Source organism: Helicoverpa zea, chromosome 5 (assembly GCF_022581195.2).
Source record: "Helicoverpa zea isolate HzStark_Cry1AcR chromosome 5, ilHelZeax1.1, whole genome shotgun sequence".
NCBI classification, from domain to species: Eukaryota; Metazoa; Arthropoda; class Insecta; order Lepidoptera; family Noctuidae; genus Helicoverpa; species Helicoverpa zea.
The window spans coordinates 4,452,029-4,475,165 of record NC_061456.1 but is presented as its reverse complement, the minus strand read 5'-3'; the positions used below and the strand labels follow the sequence as shown (position 1 = coordinate 4,475,165).

General features: G+C 35.0%; 2 protein-coding genes across 5 annotated transcripts in view; one reads left to right on the top strand and one right to left on the bottom strand.

The window, feature by feature from the left end:
* Positions 1-409: 409 nt before the first annotated feature.
* Positions 410-23,137, top strand: part of LOC124630297 (GATA-binding factor C-like) — a 93,791-nt gene continuing 71,063 nt past the window's right edge. For all 4 annotated transcript variants that reach the window (XM_047164127.1, XM_047164126.1, XM_047164125.1 and 1 more), the window contains exons 1-2: positions 410-757; positions 9,466-9,877. In XM_047164127.1, coding sequence (XP_047020083.1) covers positions 9,634-9,877 — 244 coding nt within the window. In that variant the 5' untranslated portion in view covers positions 410-757; positions 9,466-9,633. The remainder of the gene's footprint in view (positions 758-9,465; positions 9,878-23,137) is intronic.
* LOC124630296 lies at positions 17,563-20,900 on the bottom strand. The gene is made up of 2 exons (XM_047164123.1): positions 20,730-20,900; positions 17,563-20,391 (listed from the first exon to the last, which is right to left on the bottom strand). The coding sequence occupies exon 2, from the start codon at positions 20,388-20,390 to the stop codon at positions 18,444-18,446; it is 1,947 nt and encodes a 648-aa protein (XP_047020079.1). The 5' UTR covers position 20,391; positions 20,730-20,900; the 3' UTR covers positions 17,563-18,443.

The following is a 23,137-nucleotide window of genomic DNA, read 5'->3' as shown; positions in this document are numbered from 1 at the left end:
CAAACTCACAAATAAAGAGTTAGAATAGAACTGGTTCTAAATAAAGTGACCGCTATTGTTTAATGGGGTGTCGTTTTGATTGTGAAAGTACCACTAATTTCAGGCAATTAATCTTGTTAGAAGCCGTCGGGCCGCCATCATCCGGCATAACAGAAACATTGCGAGCGACCGCGGACCATCCATCACCCGCGGCGCGCGCGCCTCGACTAACGCACACCACCGCACTACCCGCCCAAAAAGAGAAAAAGAAAATGTTAAAAGAGAACACTCCCATCGCGGCCGAGGCCCCGCCCGAACCCACCGCCTGAAAGTCGCGCGAGCCAATCAGCGACGCGCGACAGCCGAACGGCAGTCGGCGGCGGCGAGCGCAGCCGAGGGCGGCCGACTGCGCGCGGTCACAACAAAAAGTCTGACGACTGGTTTAGTGTCGGGTTGCGTCCCATCGACGCCGCATCACGTGCCGCACGACTCACCGCCGCACTTGCGCTTGCGCTCTTAACATGGACTGTTTTTGTAATTCTAACACAATATAAACGCGCTCTTCTACCATCTAGTACATACATTACCTTCTCATCGTAGATAATAGGACAAGTTGTGACCTGTGATATAGAGAATTTTCCAATTTCCCTATGAAAATGAACATGCAAACGGAATGGAGCTCATGATTTCAGTGTGTTTATGCATCTGCACAGTATTTACAGTGATACATAGTGATAGTGAACTACATTGTGATAAGCATCTGATAAGGACATTTGAGGTATTTAATCTTTGTTATTATTTTATTTGCGTTGCAAACATGTGATGGCAAATTTTCCTCTGTATGCAAAAAAGATAAGCTTTATTTGGTGATTATATTGATTAATTACTTTTATGTTTTTATCTTCTAACAATACATGCAAATGATAGTCTAATTTGAAGTTGCCATCTTTAAGCAAACATTGCCTTAATTGAGTGTTTGTGATGCAAAACAATGCAAGAATGTTTGCAAAAACAAATATCTGAATATGTTAGAATATATCTCGTTTCCATTAAGCATAGATCAAAGATAATTTTGATGTACAGATAAACTTATAAATATATTTTGAAAAGGCTGAGTTTTGCATCACAAATGTCAACATATTCTGTTACCGACGGACAACGTCGCGAAAATTAAAGAAAATTTTATTCAGCAACCAACCGTTGATCAAAAAATAATAATAAAATGATAAGCATTACTTAACATGAAAAATATTTATATAAGTTAATAGCCATTAGATTTATCATACGTATTTTTTATGAAAATCAATCTTATCAGTTCTATTTAAAAAACAATTATAATAAGTTACAATGATTAGAATTGGATTTATTACGTAGAATTATAATAATGTGTCTATAATAAATATGAGCAAACATTATTGAGAACTGACTTTTTCTACCAAAATTGATTTTCTTCTAGGAAAAGACATAAACGGGTTCAAATACTTTTTTGTTCTTAGAAAATCTGACAAATTGATCTACATTTTTTTTTTTGTATTTAATTTTAATTTGCCATTAAATTATCTTAATTGAAAAATAAACACTTATTTTTATCTCAAGCAAAATGTTGCTGAAAAAGAAAACTACTAAAGAGTTTCTTATCTGAAACACAAGATAACACTAATGTTATTTATTCAGTTACTCACAAATAGAGCCTTTAGCTGTAACTACCATACTTCCTATATTTCTCTATGTATACGCCATATTGTAGGTATCATCTACCTACTCATGAATTTTAATGAGTGATTTTCATTTTCAACTATTGGTTTATATTGGGCAACAATCTATTTAAAACTCTTTTGAAATACGATCCGTACATTAATGTTCTATACTAGGAACGTCTATGTGATTATTACCTGTGTTATACACAAGTTACACACACAAGTAAGAGGAAAAGAATTTGAATGTGTGAGTGCATTATAATTTGAATTTATTTATGTCTGAATAGAAGCTATGTACCCTTTGTTTAAAGTTTCTCAACAGCCAATCAATGTCAATGGCACTACGTCGTTTTCATACGCTGTTCGGCTGTTTTCGGCCAATCAAGCCGCCATGACAGTTCGCGTTCGAAATTTGAATGCGCCCCGAGATGCGCAAACGCAAATCGATTAGCTGCCGATAAGCGGATATGTGCATGTGTGTGTGTGTATGAAGTAAACGTATCCGTTCGTGGTTCTACGTAGTGTAATATCCTGTATGTTGGTGCTATAATTTATAAAATATTTTTAATCTAATAATTTACTAACGTAATTGTGGGACTTATCTTAAAGATTGTTTATTTGGTATTTCGAAACTGTAAGCAAACTGATGAGTAATTTCTAGGTAAAGAATGAGGCTAAATAATATTGTGTAAGTTATTTTTGGAGGGAAAATTAAACACTGAATTAAAGCCTAGATTGCATAAGAGACTAGATATATCTACAGGTGAGCCTGTAGATCATTATCTCTGAATAAATCCAACTGAATAGATTTTATTGATATTCTCAGATTGTTTTACACGTTAACAAGGTTTTATTTTTTGATTTTGAATTGTAAATAGATGTTGATATATGTTTGCATTTAAATATACATGACATAAATGTGGTAAAGATTCCAGATGTCTCTCGGCCAAGAAAAATGTTACAAGTAGGTAGTATTAGTATGCCGAATGTTCACTATTTCAACTGGTTGAAACATTTTTTGCAATGCTGTATTAAATGAATTCTTAATATAAAGCAATATAGTATTTCTATAAAAATATTTTTATCTTAAATTGAGGAGGTATTTATTTTAGTTGTTAAACTTAATTTACGTTTTAAAAATCATCCTGTATTGAAAGTTGAAAGATTTTTTCTATCGAAAAAATAGTTGGTCAGGTATGACAAAGTGGAGGAAAACTAGCTAATTTTATTATAAGCATACCTACACTTTCATTTGGAAGTGAAATCGATAGAGTTAGAAATAAACATTTATAAAACATAACGGTTTTATGGCAAGATTATTATGATTTTTATTAGTTAACATCTTCAAACATCATAATTTAGTTTGTGTTGAAATTTTACATAATTTATTTACATACACATGTACATTAACCATAAAAAGTAAATATTTATCGATGTCAACGAGGTGTAAATATGCAAACATAGCATTCAACGATCGATTATATTAATCGATACAGCTATTAGTTAATCATTCAATTAACACAATCGTCTACAAATTGTTTGGTTAATAAATCGAAACGGTTGAATGAACACCTATCAATATCGGATTATAAGTTTTCAATGAATTTGGGTGGAATCGATAAATTATTCGTTGTTATTTTAAAAGGCATCGATCAATCTGTGATCATCGCAGGTAATCGACTATAATGTTGTCTCGCTTCGTTTTACCCACAAATTGTAGGTCGATAAGTTGTGGTTTTAGCCACAAATTAAAGGTATATTGACTGTTGTATTGCCTACAAATTATAGGTACGGCACCTGCAATTTGAGGGCAAAACGACAATTTACTTTGCATAGAACCAGTAGCCTTTATGTGAGCTTAACGTTATTCCTTTTTGTTTGTGTTCAGTTTAGGAGATACAACTTCTCTTATACCTATAGTATTTAGTATATATAGGTATATTTACCATGTCTTAAGTTTATCTTAAGGGTTTGATATTACCAATTTCAGTCTAGGTCCGTTCAAATTTGCGATTAAGACTACATACTTAGTTTTGTCATGGCGCCGTTAATGTTAAAGGCTGTAATATTTTTAAGTTTTGCCTACTTACATACTTAGGTGTCTCTACAATAATTTAAATTCAAAAATAGGTACATTGCAAAGGAATGATTCTTGTTGGCTGTTCTGAAAAAAAAAAAAAAACTGACTAAGTAAGAAATGATATAATCTCTCACAATGAATTAAGTATCAACATCTAAAAAGTGATAAAAAGTTATAAATTTTAACCCACTTATCTATCGGAGCCCTAAAGCAACCAAACCCACGTGGGAAGACCAAAATCTACCAACATAATAACAATAATAAAATAACTATTACCAAAAAGGTTAACACCAAATATTTTTATTTATAGTAAAACTTGATCGATTTAGTATCGAAGCGAGCCGATAGAGGGATAAGATAATACTGGTTCTTTTTTTTTTATAAGATTTAGGCCTCGTTCGGCCGGGAGGTCCATGGAGAATCAATTATATTAATTGGACCCCAGCCTAATCTTAATAAGAGCGATAGAAGAGTGTAAACGTGTGTAAGCTAAGACGATGACTATTATATTAATTTGTTTATCTTTGAACTGATTGGGATCGGTGTTTGATTTTATAATTTGGCGAGTTTTTGTGGTGTGTGATGATTATTTTGTTTATTTTTGTACTATATTTGGCTACTTACAGTCCAGATTATATCTATACGTTTGAATAATATAATCTTATTTTTGTACTATCTTAAAACTTTGACTGAAACTCAGTAATAGAGGCCTCAAGAGCAGGGACAAAATTACCTATGTTATAAAGATTATTTTCAAGTACGGAACCACTCGTCATTGTATGGCCATTTCAAATAGAAGGTGTCAATTGAAAATCACTATGTATCGAATGCATACAAAGTGTAGCTGCAACACTGTTTGATGCAAATTGGGGAACTCACTGCAAAACGGTCAAGTGCCAGTTGCAGCTTTGTTCGGGGATCCGCGCTTAGGGTTTTGGACATTTTCAATGTGAGAAATTAACAATGTAGTTAATTTTTGGTAATTTTATTTGTAAACTTATGCAGGTAGGTAAATTATCTATTTATGAAGGTTAGAAAATGGAAGAAGAGAGCTAAAGGCGTTAGAGAGTTTTAGGGGTACCACTCCATTAATTTTGGTCTTAAAATGATTTGGTTTCCATAACACTGAGCTTTTGGTAAAGATCACCAATTCAAAATAAACTGCATCTGTGTATAAAATAATACTAACTATCCAAATAACATGAAAAGTAATTTCAACAAAACTGCACTGGACCCTAATAATATTCATGAAGTTATAATTTAAACCGTTGGACGGGTGTAAAATCACAATGTTTATCATTGGTACCGAGTTATAGGCAATCAGCGATGATTTATAACTCGAATGTGCTACCGCTCGCGATCGACTCGATCCCAGCCGCGATAGGCCTACGTACGGTATAGATAAGTAACTGCGCTCGCGCATCGATCACTTGCGTTTGCCGGATCAATTGTAAGACCAGTTTATGCAGGGCCCGAGCAAATAAAACCACAACGTACTCCCCATTCGACTTATTTAATTAATATCCATACTATTTATGGATTCAACTACATCATTATCATACGTTAACATAAATACGAAATTGCAGGTTCCATCATAAAAGGACGCTTAAATAAAATATCACTTTTTAGAAGCCCAAATATATAATTTATTTGTTACATGTTATTGATAATCGTCACTTAAAATGTATAACAGGCAATTTCACAGCGTGAGCTCTTCTGACGATTTAGAGTTATTTGTGAAAATATGGCCATCTACCAAATTATGATAATCAAATATTATGATAACTTTATGAATTCAACAAGATTGGGTGTGAATTTATACATTTGAATTTATGATTTCCTCTGACCTGGCCGAGGATTGGGCCATGGTGTTTGAAATTTATTGATTTGCTTAGTTTTAGGAACGTTTATTATAGTTTGAAGGCTAGAGACTATGTTAAGTTTTCAGAGAATAATTACTTACCCATAAACCAACATGACTTGAACAGTCAGTTTCAATTTACAATTTATCAAAACCACAATTGGCGTGCATTAAATCAATTGGTATATAATTGATAAAGTTTAAAATCGTTGAATTAGTGAAAAATAGTGATTACAGAGCAATGGTGCCGCCCGATAAGTTGGCTTATCGTCTGATATTACGAGGAAATCACACAAAATCGACATAATTTGCGATAAAAACGTGAGATTTCTTTTTTTTATCGGCAAATCCATTTTTCAGTCGATCGTCAGATAGCAGTGTCGTCGGTTGTGATACATAGTTACCTGTACTATATCTTTTTGTTACACTAACATTTGGAAATTATCAAAGCTCCTGAAGATTTTCATCTTATCAGCGGTGAGAGACTACATTTATTTGAAATGTTTTTTTTTCTTTATTATTGTTTTTTTGAAAACTCTTTTAACATTTTGGGCGACGTTAACATTGAATTTTGGGATGTTAACATGATTTGTCACAGTGTCGTAAAACTGAAGATGTTTTAAACTTAAAAACCTTGTTCTTCTTGTATCGTCGTATATGCTCTAATATAAAATGTGTGTCTATATCCATTTGAGGCATAAAAGTTAGCCAATTTGAATACTTTGAAACGGAGAAATCTATGTTTTATTACTTTAAGAACAATCTACAAATTCATTGGTTTATAACCAAATAAAATGCTTAGAATTTTTAACCATTACATATACTAAAACATACTCGCTTTCACAAATTGTTTCTATCAAGAGTTTTTTTCACAATATATCTATTGGAACCGCAACTTTATTAAATTAGGAATATAGTCTAGTCTATTTTCAATTTCGTATGAAACTTGCTGTTTTTAAACTGTTTTTATTTCCATTATAATTGACGTTTATAAATAAACCACCTTGATTTCTATTATTTGTGCCGTTCATTAGTTTAAACACACACTTTTTTAAAATAGTTTAGTAGCAGTAATTTGGCTATCATTTGTTTCCTTAAACTAATAGATCAAGTGAAGTTTCCATTAAATTAATTAATCATTTACTTACATTTTTTAAGATTAAAGGAAAAAAAAGTTATTTTTGTTTAACATAAAACAGTTCAAATCTCATATCTTCTGCAGAATAGATCCAATTCCGTTTTCTTCATTTGTTTCGCATGAAAAATGTTTAGAATGCAAAATATTTTTGGTATTCAAGCAGAATACACTTTTTTACTACTAAGCTTTGTATTTCTGATGATTTTCTTATATGGACTTGAAAAATGTTCTATGCCAGCTATGTTAAGACATTATAAATAGAAAATGCACATACAATACAATGTTTTTGCATGTGATAGCAAAACATGAGTGGTTCCATTATTTATCTTTTTTTTCTGTATTTTATGACATTTGTCCTTATCTGACAAATGGTTTTTCTTATTGCTGGTACATTTGGTACATTGTGTCTGGTGATATGAATTTTTGTAAATTGGTTTTAGCTTTTGTCTGGAATTTGTTTTATAGGTAACTTATTTGTTAAATTAAAATGATTGAAAATTGTTTTTAAAGAGGATGCAATTATCTTGGGATATAAGCTCCCACATACTGTGACTGGGTTATGTACAATTATATGGGTACACATATGCCTAATAGACTCAGAATTGATTTGGTACATACATATCATCGATAACAAACTTCGAAATTTTTGTAAATTATGTGTAGTATGTGCGTTTAGTTTCTTAATATGTATATAGCATTACGTAGGCAAAAGTATGTGTAAGCTTTCAAAAAATCTCAAGGGGCAGGAAATTAGGTAAACTTGTAAAATAATATTATCAATTAATAACTAACGATAAGAGAAGCCTAGTGTTGAAAATTGCTTTTAAAGAAATAATTCTACATTGTCGATGATAATATAAATCGATGTTATCGCGATTAGCATATTCGACATATCTTATCACAACGATAATGAATAGCTTGAAAATTATTTTGTAAAGTCCTGATAGTTTGTGCATCCTTGAGTAATTAGAGAAAAGAAAATTTTGTACTTGTATAACTTAGATATAAGTTTTTCAGATTCAGATTTTGTGGAGTTATTATTTTAGTTGTTATATTAAAACTAATTCACACTGGTACTTACTCAGCGCACACGGCATTCTGAATATCTTAAAAATATTTAATTATGGCGTTTATTTAGACTGTAAGCTGACCCTAACTTAGTTTTTGGAAAGGCAGAAAATCATATCTAGTTATTTGGGCTTGGTAACTGGTACCTGGGTAGGTAATTGACCTACAAGTTCTCTATATTTTTCTATCATTATAAATATAAATAGCATAAAAATAGAACATATTTTCATGTTAATGTGTTTTAAATATAGAACAATTAATAACGTACATCAATAATAAAAGCATGATTATAAATGACTCATGTACTTACTACGAACTAATGTATGTACTTTACATATTTATTTATGAATAAATAAAGTAGCTTGTAGCTACTAGAGTCATTTTGCTACAAAACTGTTAGTTTTTTTTTTAATATTCTGTCTGCATAGTTTTGTTTTCGGATCTTAGGAACATTAAACACAAATATGTATATTTCTGAGACTGTCTACAACATATATAGTACATAGTTTTTTGGCAGCCTAATCGCCACCGGAGTCTATTTTTATACTCCTAAGCACCCGAATAATAATAGCACAGGTTAATATGCTCAGTAATAATTTATATATGAATTTTCATAGAGCTTTCATGCCTTTGCAGAAATCATGAGCTTTTTATAACGTAGGTAAAAATACTTATATAATATTATACGTTTTTTCATTGTGTATCATTCATTCCGTCTGTCATTGCGTTCCCAATTATATAATTTTCAAAAATAAATTGTGCATTTGCTTCTTTTTGAATTATTTATACACTTTAAAAATCTATTTAAAGTTCGGATTCCATTTTAAATTATTAATTCAGTTGTTTATATAAGTAGCTGTTTTATGATTAAGTTCCTCAATTGTAATATGATAGCTTTTATTATTGAGCATGTCTACAAATGCTCTATTCATAGATTTGTGTATTAAATTACTCTATGGGTGTGGTTTATCAAGTATCATATTTGCACACTCTAGAATTAAATGCCAAAAATTGCGACATTTTATGAGCTAGTGAAATGTCAAACACGACATGAAAGGATAGATCTGCTTATGAAGTCACTTCGGGACCTAATAAGTACCTAACTTTCTATAAACTTTATGGTGAGACGAATACTTGGTCACGGAACTGTGGGTTAATACGTTTTGTAATGAAAGATTCGAAACTGTTTTTTTTTTCAGGTGTATTAAACAAACCAGATAAAGTATATCTTTGGCAGGTTTTTAGTAGCAATAAAAATCACGGCTCGGTTGGCTAACAACGCTTAATACGCGGTTATCGCTTATCGCGGCGGTTCGAGTGTTGTTCGCACCTTATCACTTAATCAAATTGGGAGCGTATCGATATCGCAGACGTATTTGATAACTTACCACTACTATCTTAATTGATTGTCTATTTTTTGACAAAACACCGGCTTGGATTTATCGTACGTATTGCTTTGATGTCGGACAAAATGACCTTATGATAGGAGTATTCGTGCGTTGTAATATGTATTTGGGTTTTACCTGAAATTATTGGAATTTAATGAATTAATTGTAAATGGGTAATTGCTTTTCTTTATGCGTTATTTATCAGTGACGTTGGTAACTGCAGTGTTTGTAATCATTCTTTTTATCTTCCCCAGATACGTGCAATATGAGCTGGCCGTCAACCGACTCATCAAGTTGAGGCCTACAAACGATGCCCACGCTGAGCCCGACTGTACTTTAGTTTGGGTTCATCATACACCGGCTGACTTTAGGAAATGTTGATAGGGGAGTGGACTTATAGTGCGTGTGTATAAAAGCGATGCATGGTGTGTGAGGTCGGAGCGGCCATGGACATGAGTGGAGAGGGCGCGGGGTCGGGGGCGAGCGCGCTGCAGCAGCGGTGGTACGAGGGCCGCGTCAACGGCAGCCCGGCCGCCGGCGACGTCAACGCCGACGCCAATGGCGACGGCTTCTTCCATTCCCCGCTGGAAGGCGGCCACCACAGCCGCGCGCGCTACTACCACCAACAGATGCACGCCCCCTACTCCGCCGCTGTCGGCTCGCATGGTGAGTTTGTCTATTGATCTGTTACACTTGTCAACACTACATACAATACACGTGTTCGTAATGTCATAGCCAGACACATCACATGATGCGTGTTTAGAGTAGTTGCATTGCTACTGTCGGTCGCAACTTCTCAGTAACCTTTTAATTGATAACACCGCCCAATCTCTAAATCACTCACATTACATACAATTTACGAACATTGGCTCTCAGAACTGGACGTCGTAACAATTAAGCACGTTAAGCGAACCTCTAATTCCGCGACCGAAACTGTCAGAATTAAGCAAATTGCTCCCACGGACGGTAGGCAGCTCGTCCATCCGACGTTATCGCACATCAGACGATATCTCTCCAAAACTCCACAATTAATTCAACGGACCCGACCAGTCAAAATCGCCATTCTGTAAGGTGACAGCTTAGGTAAATACGATCTAAAATGGGTCCCGCTCGTAAAGAAAAAAAAACTGAATCCATACTTTTTGTTTTTCTTTTGAGGTTTAAATTTTATGGAGGCTATAAAGATTTTCGTGGGGACAGGTGGCTGTTCGTTATGTTGTAACTTCTCGAGTGCATTCAAAAGTTCGTCTATATCGTGGTGTTAGGGACTAGATTGGCATGTGAACAGTATGGGACGATTAGAATTTATTTAGCGGTTCGTCGGTAGTGACGCGACACTTAAGAAACTGTGTCACTTCTCGGAATCGGAACTGGGAATTGATTTCGTCGCGTTCACAGCAGTTATGTGTGTTAGTTTATGTGTAGGGGCGCTGGACGCGTTCGAGCGACCGCCCGCCATCCTCCCGGCCTGGGTCCTGTTTGTAAACCCACTCTGTTATCGTGTTAGTGTCGAGCTCCGATGCGGCTTCTTGTCGCTCTGATTATATCTGAATCTGGTAAATTCGTCCGTCGACACACGGCGGCCTTTCGATTAGGTTACTTACATATAAAATTATGTGAAACATTGATACCCGCCGACAGATAAGTAAATTAAAAAATATTTACCGAATGTCGCTGCTCACTTTTGTTATCTCTCATATTAAAATATCACGGGTTACTCGAATGCTTACATTTTTTACTTGCGCATAAATAGGCGGTTTGAAACGCTTCTCTTTGTAGCATCGGTGCTTCATCGCGGGTCTTGTTCCATGGAGATATAAAAAGTGTATTTAACGGTTTTGAGACGGACATAAACTTACTACGATGACAACTCGGATCGTTTTCACTTTGGTCACTAACTTTATTGCCGACTTTATGCTGCGTCTCCGCGTCACCAGCATATCTCGCAATATTATAGTTATTTTATTTACGAATTAAACTGCACGAATGTGTCTCGCGTCTACATAAATGTGCTTATGACTATTAAGTGTCTATGAACAAGAAGTTATCTGGAGTCAACGAAAACAATTTGTGTTAATTTGGGAGAAATTCGTTGGGACGTGGTGGTGAGCTAATGAAACGTTTTTTTAATGACAGCTCGGTTGCCATGGTGACGGGTGTGCCTGTAACGCGATACGGCGCGCGTTTGACGCGCACACCCAATTTATGGTTTAGTGAAGCGATTGATGACATAGTGGAAATTATTTATTCCACTGAGAGAGTTTCACTTTTATTGTTGTTTTTATTCGGTTTAACTTCTGAAATGTTACACCTATTGCGCGATACCTACTTAATGGAGGTCGGTTTATATTTCATTTGATTTGTGGACTGACGATAAAGGAAAATAAAAATGTTCGGTTCTCAGGGTTTTTACTTTGAATGGTTCCCGACGCATTTAAGCATTCTTTATTCGCGAGCTGACCTACGTTTACATTTTCTTGATGGTATTAAATGAAATCATAAAGTATTATTATGCATTGTATGTTAAATGCTACTTATTTCTACAATCTTTATTTTGCATAATTAAAGTTTTATGTAAAGTTTTTGAAGTAGCCTGCTGAAATAATTCTTTTAAAATTCAAAAACATTTTAATAATCTTTAGGATACAACATAAAATCTTCATACGAATAATTTTGTCGAACAATGTTCTAACTGAGCATAGGGTAACAAGAAGTAAGACAAGAAAACAAATGAAACACGCACATTATTCAATCCGCTGCTCTGTATCGACTCATCGCCAATTTCACACCTATTGAGCAATGACAAACATCGGACCACTCGTAATCTCAACAAAGTTAACTGAAATACAACCTTATAATCAACATGTAAAGTTAAAATTCCAATGAGCTACTTGATTGTAAAAAGTGATAATTGTTATGATACGTTGTTTTAAATTATTGGCTTGTGTGCACTTACGCAATCCTACGTGTAGATAAGTGGAATGAAATTACTACTGAACTTACCTGTTATAGGCAACAAATTGATGCTCCACAAAAAAAGATGGACATCAATGTCTTATGTTTGTTTCTATCCCCGTTTGTTTTTTACATAAAGTCTGTGGACTTGAATGTTCATGCAAATGAAACCTATAAAAATCCCATGTAGTAAGGTCCTAACACTTACAGTCTCGCTTGGCTGAGTAATGTGGTTAAATGTAGGTAGGTATACATAGCACAACATGAGCAAACAAGTAGCCGGCCGGCATGGCAGGACCGACTGCCAGACGTTCATTTGTTTTTTTATTATTCCTTTAACACAAGTTTACATCACTAGACGGGAGAAAATGAGATTTTTTCAATTACCGCGTTCTGTTGGTTAAATAAATGAATGTAGTAACGAGTGTGTCAGCGCCGCCCGCCAGTCTGTCGTCTGACCGGCTGCCTCGTCCACCACCTACTCCCACCTTTCAGTTGATTAAACATTCTTTTTGTGAATTCCACTTGCCTGCTCAACTTAGCAGATGCGTCATTTTCAGAGAGTTAAATACTACCTACATACGTATCTATAGATGCATTCAGCCCTTATCATAACAAGTAATTGTGCGAAACATGGTACAATTAAATATAATTGAATGTCTCCGACATAAAAAAAATATACATGAACAATTCCTACTAAAATGATGGGTAAACCTTTGTGTGAGCTGTGGAGCGGTCTCGTATAATGACTGCTGTTGTTTCCTCGTGCTCCTCCATACATTTTCATTTACATACACTAGTAACGTACATACATTTGGCGAATGCAGCGTTTGTCACCGCGTGGCCGGCGTGTGCGTGCGACGCGCGTGTGTGCGTGCGGCTCGCCCCGCAGATTGGCGCAATTAGCGGCGCGGGGGTGGGGCCTGCGCCCGCGCACGCCGCGACATCTCCTCCCAGACGCACACTGCTGCGTTACCCGTAATCATGCCACAAAATAATGTTGCCATCAACGGTTAATTATTTTCTCCCTGTACTTTGCAAGCAGACCCATGGCTGGCGACATGCATAGTTAAACCGCATGAATTAAATATTTGCTAGAAAAACAACGGCGTAGAGGGAACCACACAGGCGTCTAAATTAGCACTTTTTAGCATTCTTTTTAACATAAAAGGTTTGTTTACCTATTATGCCATTAGCCTTGATCGTTGAACTGTGTAGGTATGTCCTGGAACTATTTTTGTGTCACAACTGTGTGTTTCTTTACTTTGTACGACATAGTTTTAGTTTGAAGATTATCATTTAAATTCCTACGTCTATTCTAGGACAGGCAAAAGTCTAGACTAAAATTAAGTGAAAGAAATGGAGAGAGAAATGGTTCAAACCTTAGGAATATCTACTCCAAACACACATAATTGCCAGTAAATCTTTTGTTGGTGATAGTACTTAGCTCTAACATCTCAGGGCTAGCACACAATCGACACACGTCGGACAGTCGACAACGATCGGCATATAATGGCACAGCCATCACTTAGGAAATACAGCTGCTGTAAAATGGACATAATTTAGACTTGTATTGCTTAGAATACCGCCATTTACGGATTTCTCTAGAATTAAATACATATGTTAAACATAATTAACAAAATATAGATAGGTACTAAATAACAAAAAAAATTCTTAGAAATCATAGGATTTCAGCTTTCTAAAATACTGCGTTTTATACCTAGGTATTCACCATAAATAAGCTTAATGAATGCAAATAGTCACATTAAATAATATCTAGTGGGTATAAGTTATCAACAGAACTGTACCTACATTCATTAAATAATATAGTACTAGTGTTGCTACAATGCTTGAAACGCTTCGGTGAATTCGACCAAAAATATTCCGAGTTAAGATTTAAAGATAATAAATAATAACTAAATAAAAATCGAAAGTAGTTGTACCCTGCGCAGAAGCACTTCGGCATTAATTAAGTCAAAGTGACCGTTATGTTGGCCACTTATATTATTAGCCGTCACAATACATTTAACGGCAGCCATTTTGAGTTACGTTTGAATTAAGAACGCGCGTGGCACAATCGGGACTGTTTACTTTTTCTGAGGCAATCAGTGCTTAATTGCCAGTTGCATAAAATTATATTATGATGGCAATACAGTAAAAAATAATTAGGTATTTTCCCTCAAACCATTTTTAAAAATAAATTATTTAGGTATACAGTTATACAATAACACTCGTAGATTCAATTCATTATTGTGAAGACCAATACTAGATTTATGAGAAAAAAACTCGTTAAAAGCGAAACCAAAAGTACCGTATTTGCTTTACATTCTAGAAATTAAAATTTCCCGCAAATGGTTAAAGACCATTTGCAAACAGTTTTTACTTTACGCTAAGCAGCGGTTTTTCACGAAGCTTTGATCAGTACGGACAAGAAAAGTATGGTTACAAAAAATCTACGTATAACTTTAGTCTATTGGCAGCCATACATGGAAGTAGTGTATTTTTTCTCTATCGCGCATAATAAGTAATACTTAGTAGTTTTAAGACAAGAAAGAATGCTTTTACTAGCAGAAACAATTAAGCTGATCTTAGTATGAAAGAAGTTTGTAACAAAAACCTGGTTATTTATGATTCTGTTTATCATGAATGGGTTTAGTGTGCTAGTCACGTGAGATACCTGGGTATGCTAAGTAATGCCATCTAAGACATTTTTCCTATACTTAGATAAGGGGCCGTATGTTTGAAATGTGTTTTTTTGCAATTGTAGTAAATGTTATCAAAAGTAAAGTTGTTGGTCCATCTAAAAAAATTCATGTACATGAGTGTATTATCGAGTAATACGTACACTAAAACACAATCATACAATTTATACTTAATTTAATCAGATATCTACACATTCCAACAACACAACACAACTCAAAGTACAAAACAGAACAACGAACAACAATATAAAATACAAACACTTACAAATATCGATTGGCAGTAGCCAGCAAACAACTAGAAAACACCGTTTTATTGACGGCTGCCGTTGTTAAAACTTTGGCGTGTTTCCACTCCATCGATCCACCACGGGACCAGTTGACCTAATTACTTAAGTTTTTAAATTACCACACATTTGTTCTTTGTCTAGAACTTTAGTTCCTTAATGCCCGCTTTATTTTAAGCTGTGCAGTTACGAAAACAAATAGTGCACTTGGCGAAGTTTGCTTTATAATGTGTTACGGAATGGAAATAGGAAATTATTGTGCGGTTTTCTTGCTTATAAATTACACCTCAGGATTATTATATTTTCTACGGTTGTTTCTTTTACAGCACCTATAGAATATAACTATAGATCGGTATAGTCAGTATATATAGTCAGTTTGAAGTATAATTTTCCTACTATGCATTTAAATCACGAGTCTAAGACACCCGCAAGACGCCTAACCAACCAATAAACATTATTTTAATTTGTACTTAGCAACCCAACTCATTTACATATAAAGGAGATGGCTCAGTTTGAGAACCATTGGATACATTTGATTACCTCTGGCTTACCATTCTAATCTAAGCTAATTAATATTTAAATGTGCTTACGTCATGACAATGTATTTAATACAATGGCCAACAGAATTCCCAGCGTATTTTTTTCCTAATCGGTCATTATTAGGCCCCATACAAAAAATAATGCCGGTAGAGCTCGCTCGAATGCACCCGACGCCGTTCACCAAAGAACTTAATGTATTCATTTTGCTTTTATATCTTTCGCGTGATTAACTTTGATTGATTGCATCCAAATATTGATATTTGATATTAAAATCTGGCGACCGGCCCGCGACAAGGATGGAAATACGCAGTCCCACGAGACAACAAGGGACATGACGCTATTTTCCATGTTGTTCGCATGATAATGAATAATAATCGTGTATGGGGACATGTTAGGAAGTGTTTTTCTGAGGCAGCAAAAATTTCCTGCCATGAATATGATATCTGCTGCTCGAAATTAAAAGTAATTGTTGTTTTTTGTGAAATGTGTGTTGCTATAAAAATAATGTTGTTTCAAGTTTAATGTCTCTTTTTATTCGCGATTAAGTTATTATCAGCTTGAAGTTTAATGTGCGCGTGCTCATAAAAGTATGTTAGCGCTAAGTTCTCAAAGCTGATATCTAAATGCCATATTAATGTTATCAATTCTTCATGTCGAGTTAGCGGGCAAAAAGTGCTATGATGTTGCCTCATACAAAGTTGCAAGGAGAAAACACAATTAAAGTGATCCTTCACTTTGAAGTTAATTTCTTTGCTGCGTGTCTTAGCATTAGGTATAAAAGCTGTTTAATTACGTGGTGTGTCCAAGTTAGAGGCAGGCAGGGTATGTTTCCGGTCGATTGCCACGCTGAAGGTGATGCGCGCCGAGCTTGATGGATGAAGGCAGCGCAGGCGCAGGCATGCGGCTGAGCCACATGAATTCGTGTATACAAATGCCAACCTTATTTTTCTGCCAGTAACGCTACAGTTCCACCTTATCACTCTCTTATCTCAAACAAATAAGGTCGATAGTTGCTTGCAGCATGATTTAGAAAACGGTGCAGTCCTAACTAGTGTAGATGAGTCGGTGGTTTTGTCACGATTTGTCATACATCGATATGCGGTTACGGACGACCCTAGGAATGGATACAGCTCAAAACTTAAGCAGAAGTTATGACAAAAATGTCGTGGGAACGGCCAACGAACTGTGGCTTGTACTCTTTTTAATTGATTGGGCTCGAATGTCCGACTAATGGCGATCGTGCCACAACAAAATAACTTGTTAACTGAGCGACTACAATAAACTGAGACTTAATTATTAATTCACGATTTATATATACTGTGTTTTATACACAGAGTATCTAACAATAAAAGATAAGAGGATCGTTAGTTAAACTGATGAGATAAGAAATATAAATAAAGTATAAAGGCAGTTACCTCAGGAGCTCGTTGTTTTTCTGCTCTCAAATATGTTTCGAACACAGTTAGCTGTGTCCGCTCTTGCTTTTTTGTTTTGGGTGAAGAGAATTACAAGTGTATCAGGTTCGCAACCGAATATAAATAGTAACCGATTGCAGCCTGTCATCAAACTTTACATTAAACTTCCTAAGTAAAATACTTTAGATAGGTAGGGGAGCGGGGGGCTAGTTGTAACAATTTTTCGTTTCTTGGCTGTGAAAGCTTACTGTTTTGATGTTTATGAAATCTAACAGTACTATTCCAATTAACAACTATCCAACTATCGATTTCAAATAAATTTTTGATCAAACCTGTAATGATTTTTTGTAGAAACGGCTTTGAAAAAAAACTGACGAGTGTTACAACTTACCCCGTGATTGGGGCTAGTTGTAACAGGCTAGGGGCAAATTGTAACATTAGGAATTGAAAACCAGTTTTATATTTTACAAAGATTTATTTGGCATATTTAGCCTAAGAAATTTAACAAACGCTAAAACAAGTTTAGACTTTAAAGTTTTATTTTTAATCTAACAGAAAAATAATCAAAAATAAACAAATAACAATTGTACTTTCTTTACTTAAACTTTGCTATGAAAGAATTTTAAGCTTACAGCCATTTATATTCTTAACTACTTCAGTAATCAGACTTTGATTAATTTAGCGTGTTTACCATTATAAACCTTAGGCATACCAAACTTAGAGTTTTATTCTAAATCCTATAGAAACATAATAAAAAAATAACAAAAATATGTTCTTTCTTAAACTATAAAGAACCTTTAGGTTTACAGCCATTTATAAAAACCATATCTAAATTTCTTAAGTAATCAGCCTTTTGATTGACATTTATATTCTAACTATTTCAGTAATCAGACTTTTGATTAATTTAGCGTGTTTACCATTATAAACCTTAGGCATACCAAACTTAGAGTTTTATTCTAAATCCTATAGAAACATAATAAAAAAATAACAAAAATATGTTCTTTCTTAAACTATAAAGAACCTTTAGGTTTACAGCCATTTATAAAAACCATATCTAAATTTCTTAAGTAATCAGCCTTTTGATTGACATTTATATTCTTAACTACTTCAGTAATCAGACTTTTGATTAATTTAGCGTGTTTACCATTATAAACCCTAGTTATACCAAACTTAGAGTTTTATTCTTCATCCTATAGAAACATACTAAAAAATTAACAAAAATATTTTCTTTCTTAAATTATAAAGAACCTTACCTTAGGTTTACAGCCATTTATAAAAACAATATCTAAATTTCTTAAGTAATCAGCCTTTTGATTGACGTAAGTAAAATATGAAATCAGTCTTCATCGGAATCACAATTGAGACACACAAATGAGATCTTATTTCCTGTTGCACATTTTACATGTGCCCACATCTTGCACATGATGCATTGTATCCACTCCTCGTTTGAATTTTCATAAGTTTCCCCACAAGCTAAACAAAACCATTCCTCGGTTTCAGATTCCGAATCAGAATTTAGAACTTTCTTTTTTACTTTTTCTATCTCTTGTCTTTTAACTATCTTTATCTTATCTTTTTCCCTTCGATCTTTTGTCATCGTTCTTTTGCCCTTTCCCTTGCCTTTCTTTGTCTCTTCTGATTTTTTTGTCTTATTTAACTTTTCTTCGTGTTCTTTTTCTAACTCATCTTTCTCCGGCGTGTCTGTGAGGACACAGCATTTTCTTTTACGTTGAGGGCGGTTAGTCAGTTTTCGTGGTGGAGCTTTCGGGTAAGGTCTTATTTTAGATGGAGAGAAGTCATTTTGCTTTTGAAGACCAGAAGGTCCAGGAGTCGGCTCAAATTCCGGTTGACCTTCAGGTAAAGCTGTTGTAAATAAAGTATTATCAATTCTAGTTAAATTTGAAGTTACTGGGTCACAATTTTCCATGGAACTTATGATTTCACTGACACTTATATCTAAGGAACAATTATCGAATGAATCTATATTAGGGAGATTTGTTGTCAAGCTAGAGACAGTAATGTTCATATCTGTTTCTGATTCATTGCTTGCAGGATTTGGCCGGTCCGTTACATAAGATGGGGCAAAATCTGAATCTTTAAAAATATCTGCATTTAGAGGCCATATTCCAGTGGCTTTAAATCCACTCATTATATTAGAAGGATTCATGGCTAATGGCAAAGAATCCTTTACGATTCCAGGAATGTCATATATGGTCATAGTTTTCCCTGGGTTGTTATGCATCCACGCTGTCTGTGTTCGGCTTAAGTAATTCTTGAACGGACCATAAACTCCAACATCCAACGGCTGCAGATTGTGTGAACAGTGGGGGGGAAATGATAGCATGATAATGTGATTTTCTTTTGCTTTTTTCACCACTGAGATGTTTACGTGTGAATGATGATTGTCGAGTAATAGGAGGACAGGTTCATTCTCCGACGGCTTGACAAACTTAATGAAATGATCCAGAAATAAAATAAATTCTTTTTCCGTCATCCACCCCGAAGAATTTCCAGCTCCAATACAATCTGGTGGTCCACATCTTACAAAAATATCAGTGTATCTGAGCCTTGGAAACACAAACATTGGCGGGACAGAATTTCCTGAGGCATTAATGGCACATACAAGAGTTACAAGGGTACCCCTTTCAGCAGAAGTAATAGCTCCTACTTGTTTTTGTCCTTTTGGAGCCACAATTTTCTTTGGTTTCTGGACTGTAGTCACTCCAGTTTCATCGATATTATATATTCGCGATGGTGTAAATTTATACCTATCCATAACTTCTGTAAGTTTTCTAAAAAAATCTTGAACATTGGTTTTATTAAAGGATGTGGCGCGGCTTAGAGATGTAGCTTCAGGGGTCCTAAGAGACAGTCTTGGATTTCTTGCCATAAAATTTTTGAACCAATCTGGCCCAGCTGATTCATTTTCACTCCATGACGGAGGAACGTTTTTTGCTTCAATCATAACAGCACACTGGTATGCTAACTTTCTGACTTCCAAAGGAAGCAACCCAAAGTAAATGTTGGAACAAGTAAGCAAGTACTCACAAATTTTAGCTTCTTCTTCCTCTTTAAAAACCAATCTAGGTTTGACATAGCCTACTGATAAAGATTTGTCACTCTTCTTCTTTTTCACGTATCTATATAGCGATACATGACACAAATTAAAATGTTGTGCAGCTTTTCGTACACTCGTTTTATTTTCCAAGACTTCAGCAGACGCTAATTCGTAAACGTCTTGGCTTTGAGAAGCACGTTCAGTTTTTCTTTTATAGTTTCTCATTCTGAAATAGATAAAATCAATGAAGTTCAACAAAAATGTAATCAAAACATAAAAAAGAAGGAATTTAAATACGTCCCGCGTGATTCCATAAAACTTATGAATTAATAAGGGGCAAGTTGTAACAAGTTACAACTTGCCCCGTAAAAATGTTACAACATACCCCACTGCGACATTTTTTGAAAAAACTTCTAATAAAAAAAAGTCGCTTACATGGTGTGAAATTCCAGTTAATATAATCAAACTAAATAATTGCTTAATGTATTTGTATAAATCAACAACTTCTAAACAATTTGAAATCTACGATATTCAATTTTTTATAAACAATAAAAAGTCCATTACCTGGCTTTATCGGAGAGCCTGCACAACACCGCTTCCAGCGCCGTCCGGCGGGGTACTGATCGCGCGTATACGATAGAATGGGTAATACGTAGTAGGTTAGGTTGAAAATCAAACGAATATTCTTCTTTTTTGTAGGAAAAAAATGCTTGTTACTACTTGCCCCTGTTACAACTAGCCCCCCGCTCCCCTACAGTTGATCAATTTGGTTCAATTTGTAGCCGATCTTTTAACAATTTAGATTCGTTGTTATTTTGGTAACTAATCAAAATCCTTATTTCCATTTGCTACTTTTCAAATTAGTTATTAACAATTAGAGCATTCGTGTGGGTAGAACACGTTAAAAAACCGTTGTAGTGTAAATTGCCGAGTATTTGAGATTTATATTTTCATTAACGTCGTACGTTTTTACTTTAGAAAACATTTAGGGCGCGGGGCGTGAGCGTCGCGGCGCCGTTCCGAGTGGAAGCCTATTTTCGCAGCACATTACCGAGGATGAATGATTTCCTGGCTGGTCATGATTTATGCCCCACTGTTCTGTACTGCTACCAGGGGCCAGCGACATAGACTCATTACCGCAACGCCCGGTAAAGAATGGACACTCCTTTGTGCGAGGAAAGTGTGGCATTTGTCTTTCTTTGTTACTTTTGAATGAAGATAACCATCGTCTTGGATACTCGAGCTTTATTAACTGATTTTTATCTACCACTGAAAGTTGGTGCATTGATTAGGTACAACTATTATTTTAGTGTTATCACGGAATATACCTATTTTAAAGAAAATACGAGTTTTTATTACACACTATTATCAGGGCTCATTAAAGAAAAACAGTGTTTTAATCGCGCAGTTAAATACTGAAGTCGTAATGACGCCTCTGAATTATTCGGTCGTTAATCTTTGTCGGGCGCCTACCACAGTTTCTTAACAACATAGGGTTATATTCTAATGGAGTTAGAACCGAGTTTAAATTGTATTTAAGTCCTGGAATAAATTAACTTCTTTATTGATTGGGCCGTAAAAAATATCAGTTTTATTAGAAGCGTTTTATTTTAATTTTCTCAGTGAGTGCACTTGATTGGAAATCTACATTTCTATTGGTTATGCTCGATAATTAAATAAGGGCATCGTATGTTTATAGACGAGGAAACGAATGCTTTTCATTAGTTTACAGCTCATACTACAGCTACATATGTATTTACGATTAATGGATGTTTATACACTTATTCTAGTTAATTTAATTAATTGAAGCGGCGACTTTAATTAATAGTTAACGGCTGTGGTGTTGACTGGCGATAGACTCACTGTGAGGCAAAATAACCCTATTAAGTAGTTCTTTTCCAATAAAAAAGATTTCAAATCTAATATTTATAAAATCCATTCTCTTGACCTTCTTTAAACGACAGACTGTCAATCTATTCAGGAAATCTCTGAAACATATACAGAAACAGTCACCTATTTATTTTCTATCTACCATTCCATTTCAACTTCTACAGTCTAACCACAACAGTAGGTAAACCACTAAACCCAGTCTTACAAAAACTGCAAACTATCAGGCCAGGTTGGAACCTCTAGCTCATCTAGTTAGACTGTGGTCATCAAACCATTGACCCCGGCCATACGGCACCTGACGAGGCAACAATTCGCCGCGACTGTGTACTCAGGTAATAAGAGCACAGTTTGCGGCTGCACAATAACCGTCATCAGAGCGACGCGCGCGCAGGTGTGCTGTTACGAGCTTATGGCGACTTGTTTAGCTTTGTTTCTATAGATTTTATGGTTGAATCTTAAACGAGGGATGGTTATTAAAATGTTTGTTACGTAAACAATTAGTTAGGTTTTGAGATAGGGGAAAAAAGCCAGAAACTAAAAGCAAAGGTAGGAGTTGGCATTCACAAGAATTCTGTCAAAATTTTTCAAAATGAGCAGTAAGTAATTCTTTAAATAGTAAAGTAAACAAAATACCTACGTCGAGACAGACTTTTGTCTGGCAGTAGAACTGGCATGCAAGACAAATAAAAAGTTATTTCTATCTTTTAAAAATAAAATGCCAATCAGAAAGTGTATTTATGAGCAGTAAAGTTCGAACATAAAATTCTACCTTTACACGCATTGCAAGTTCACAGAGCTATGACCTATACTAACTTTGATGACGTCATCAACCTACGTATTGCTAGCTCAAGAATTAATATTGTTTATTCGTAACTATGACCAACATTCGTGACTTGTAGAGGCTATATATTGATCACAGACCGCGGTCGATCGCGGCGATCTGTCATCGGAATAACATTGATTAAAATGTCCACTAAGTAAGTAATAATGTTGCTGTTGATTTATTATGTTTGATTGCAATGTAACGCCGAACTTGTCTATGGCGCGTTGATGGTAATGAATCAGTGTATCGAGAAATTCGA

Excerpts from the sequence above, each read along its gene's own strand:
- LOC124630296 (XM_047164123.1), bottom strand. The coding sequence starts at position 20,390 with ATGAGAAACTATAAAAGAAAAACTGAACGTGCTTCTCAAAGCCAAGAC.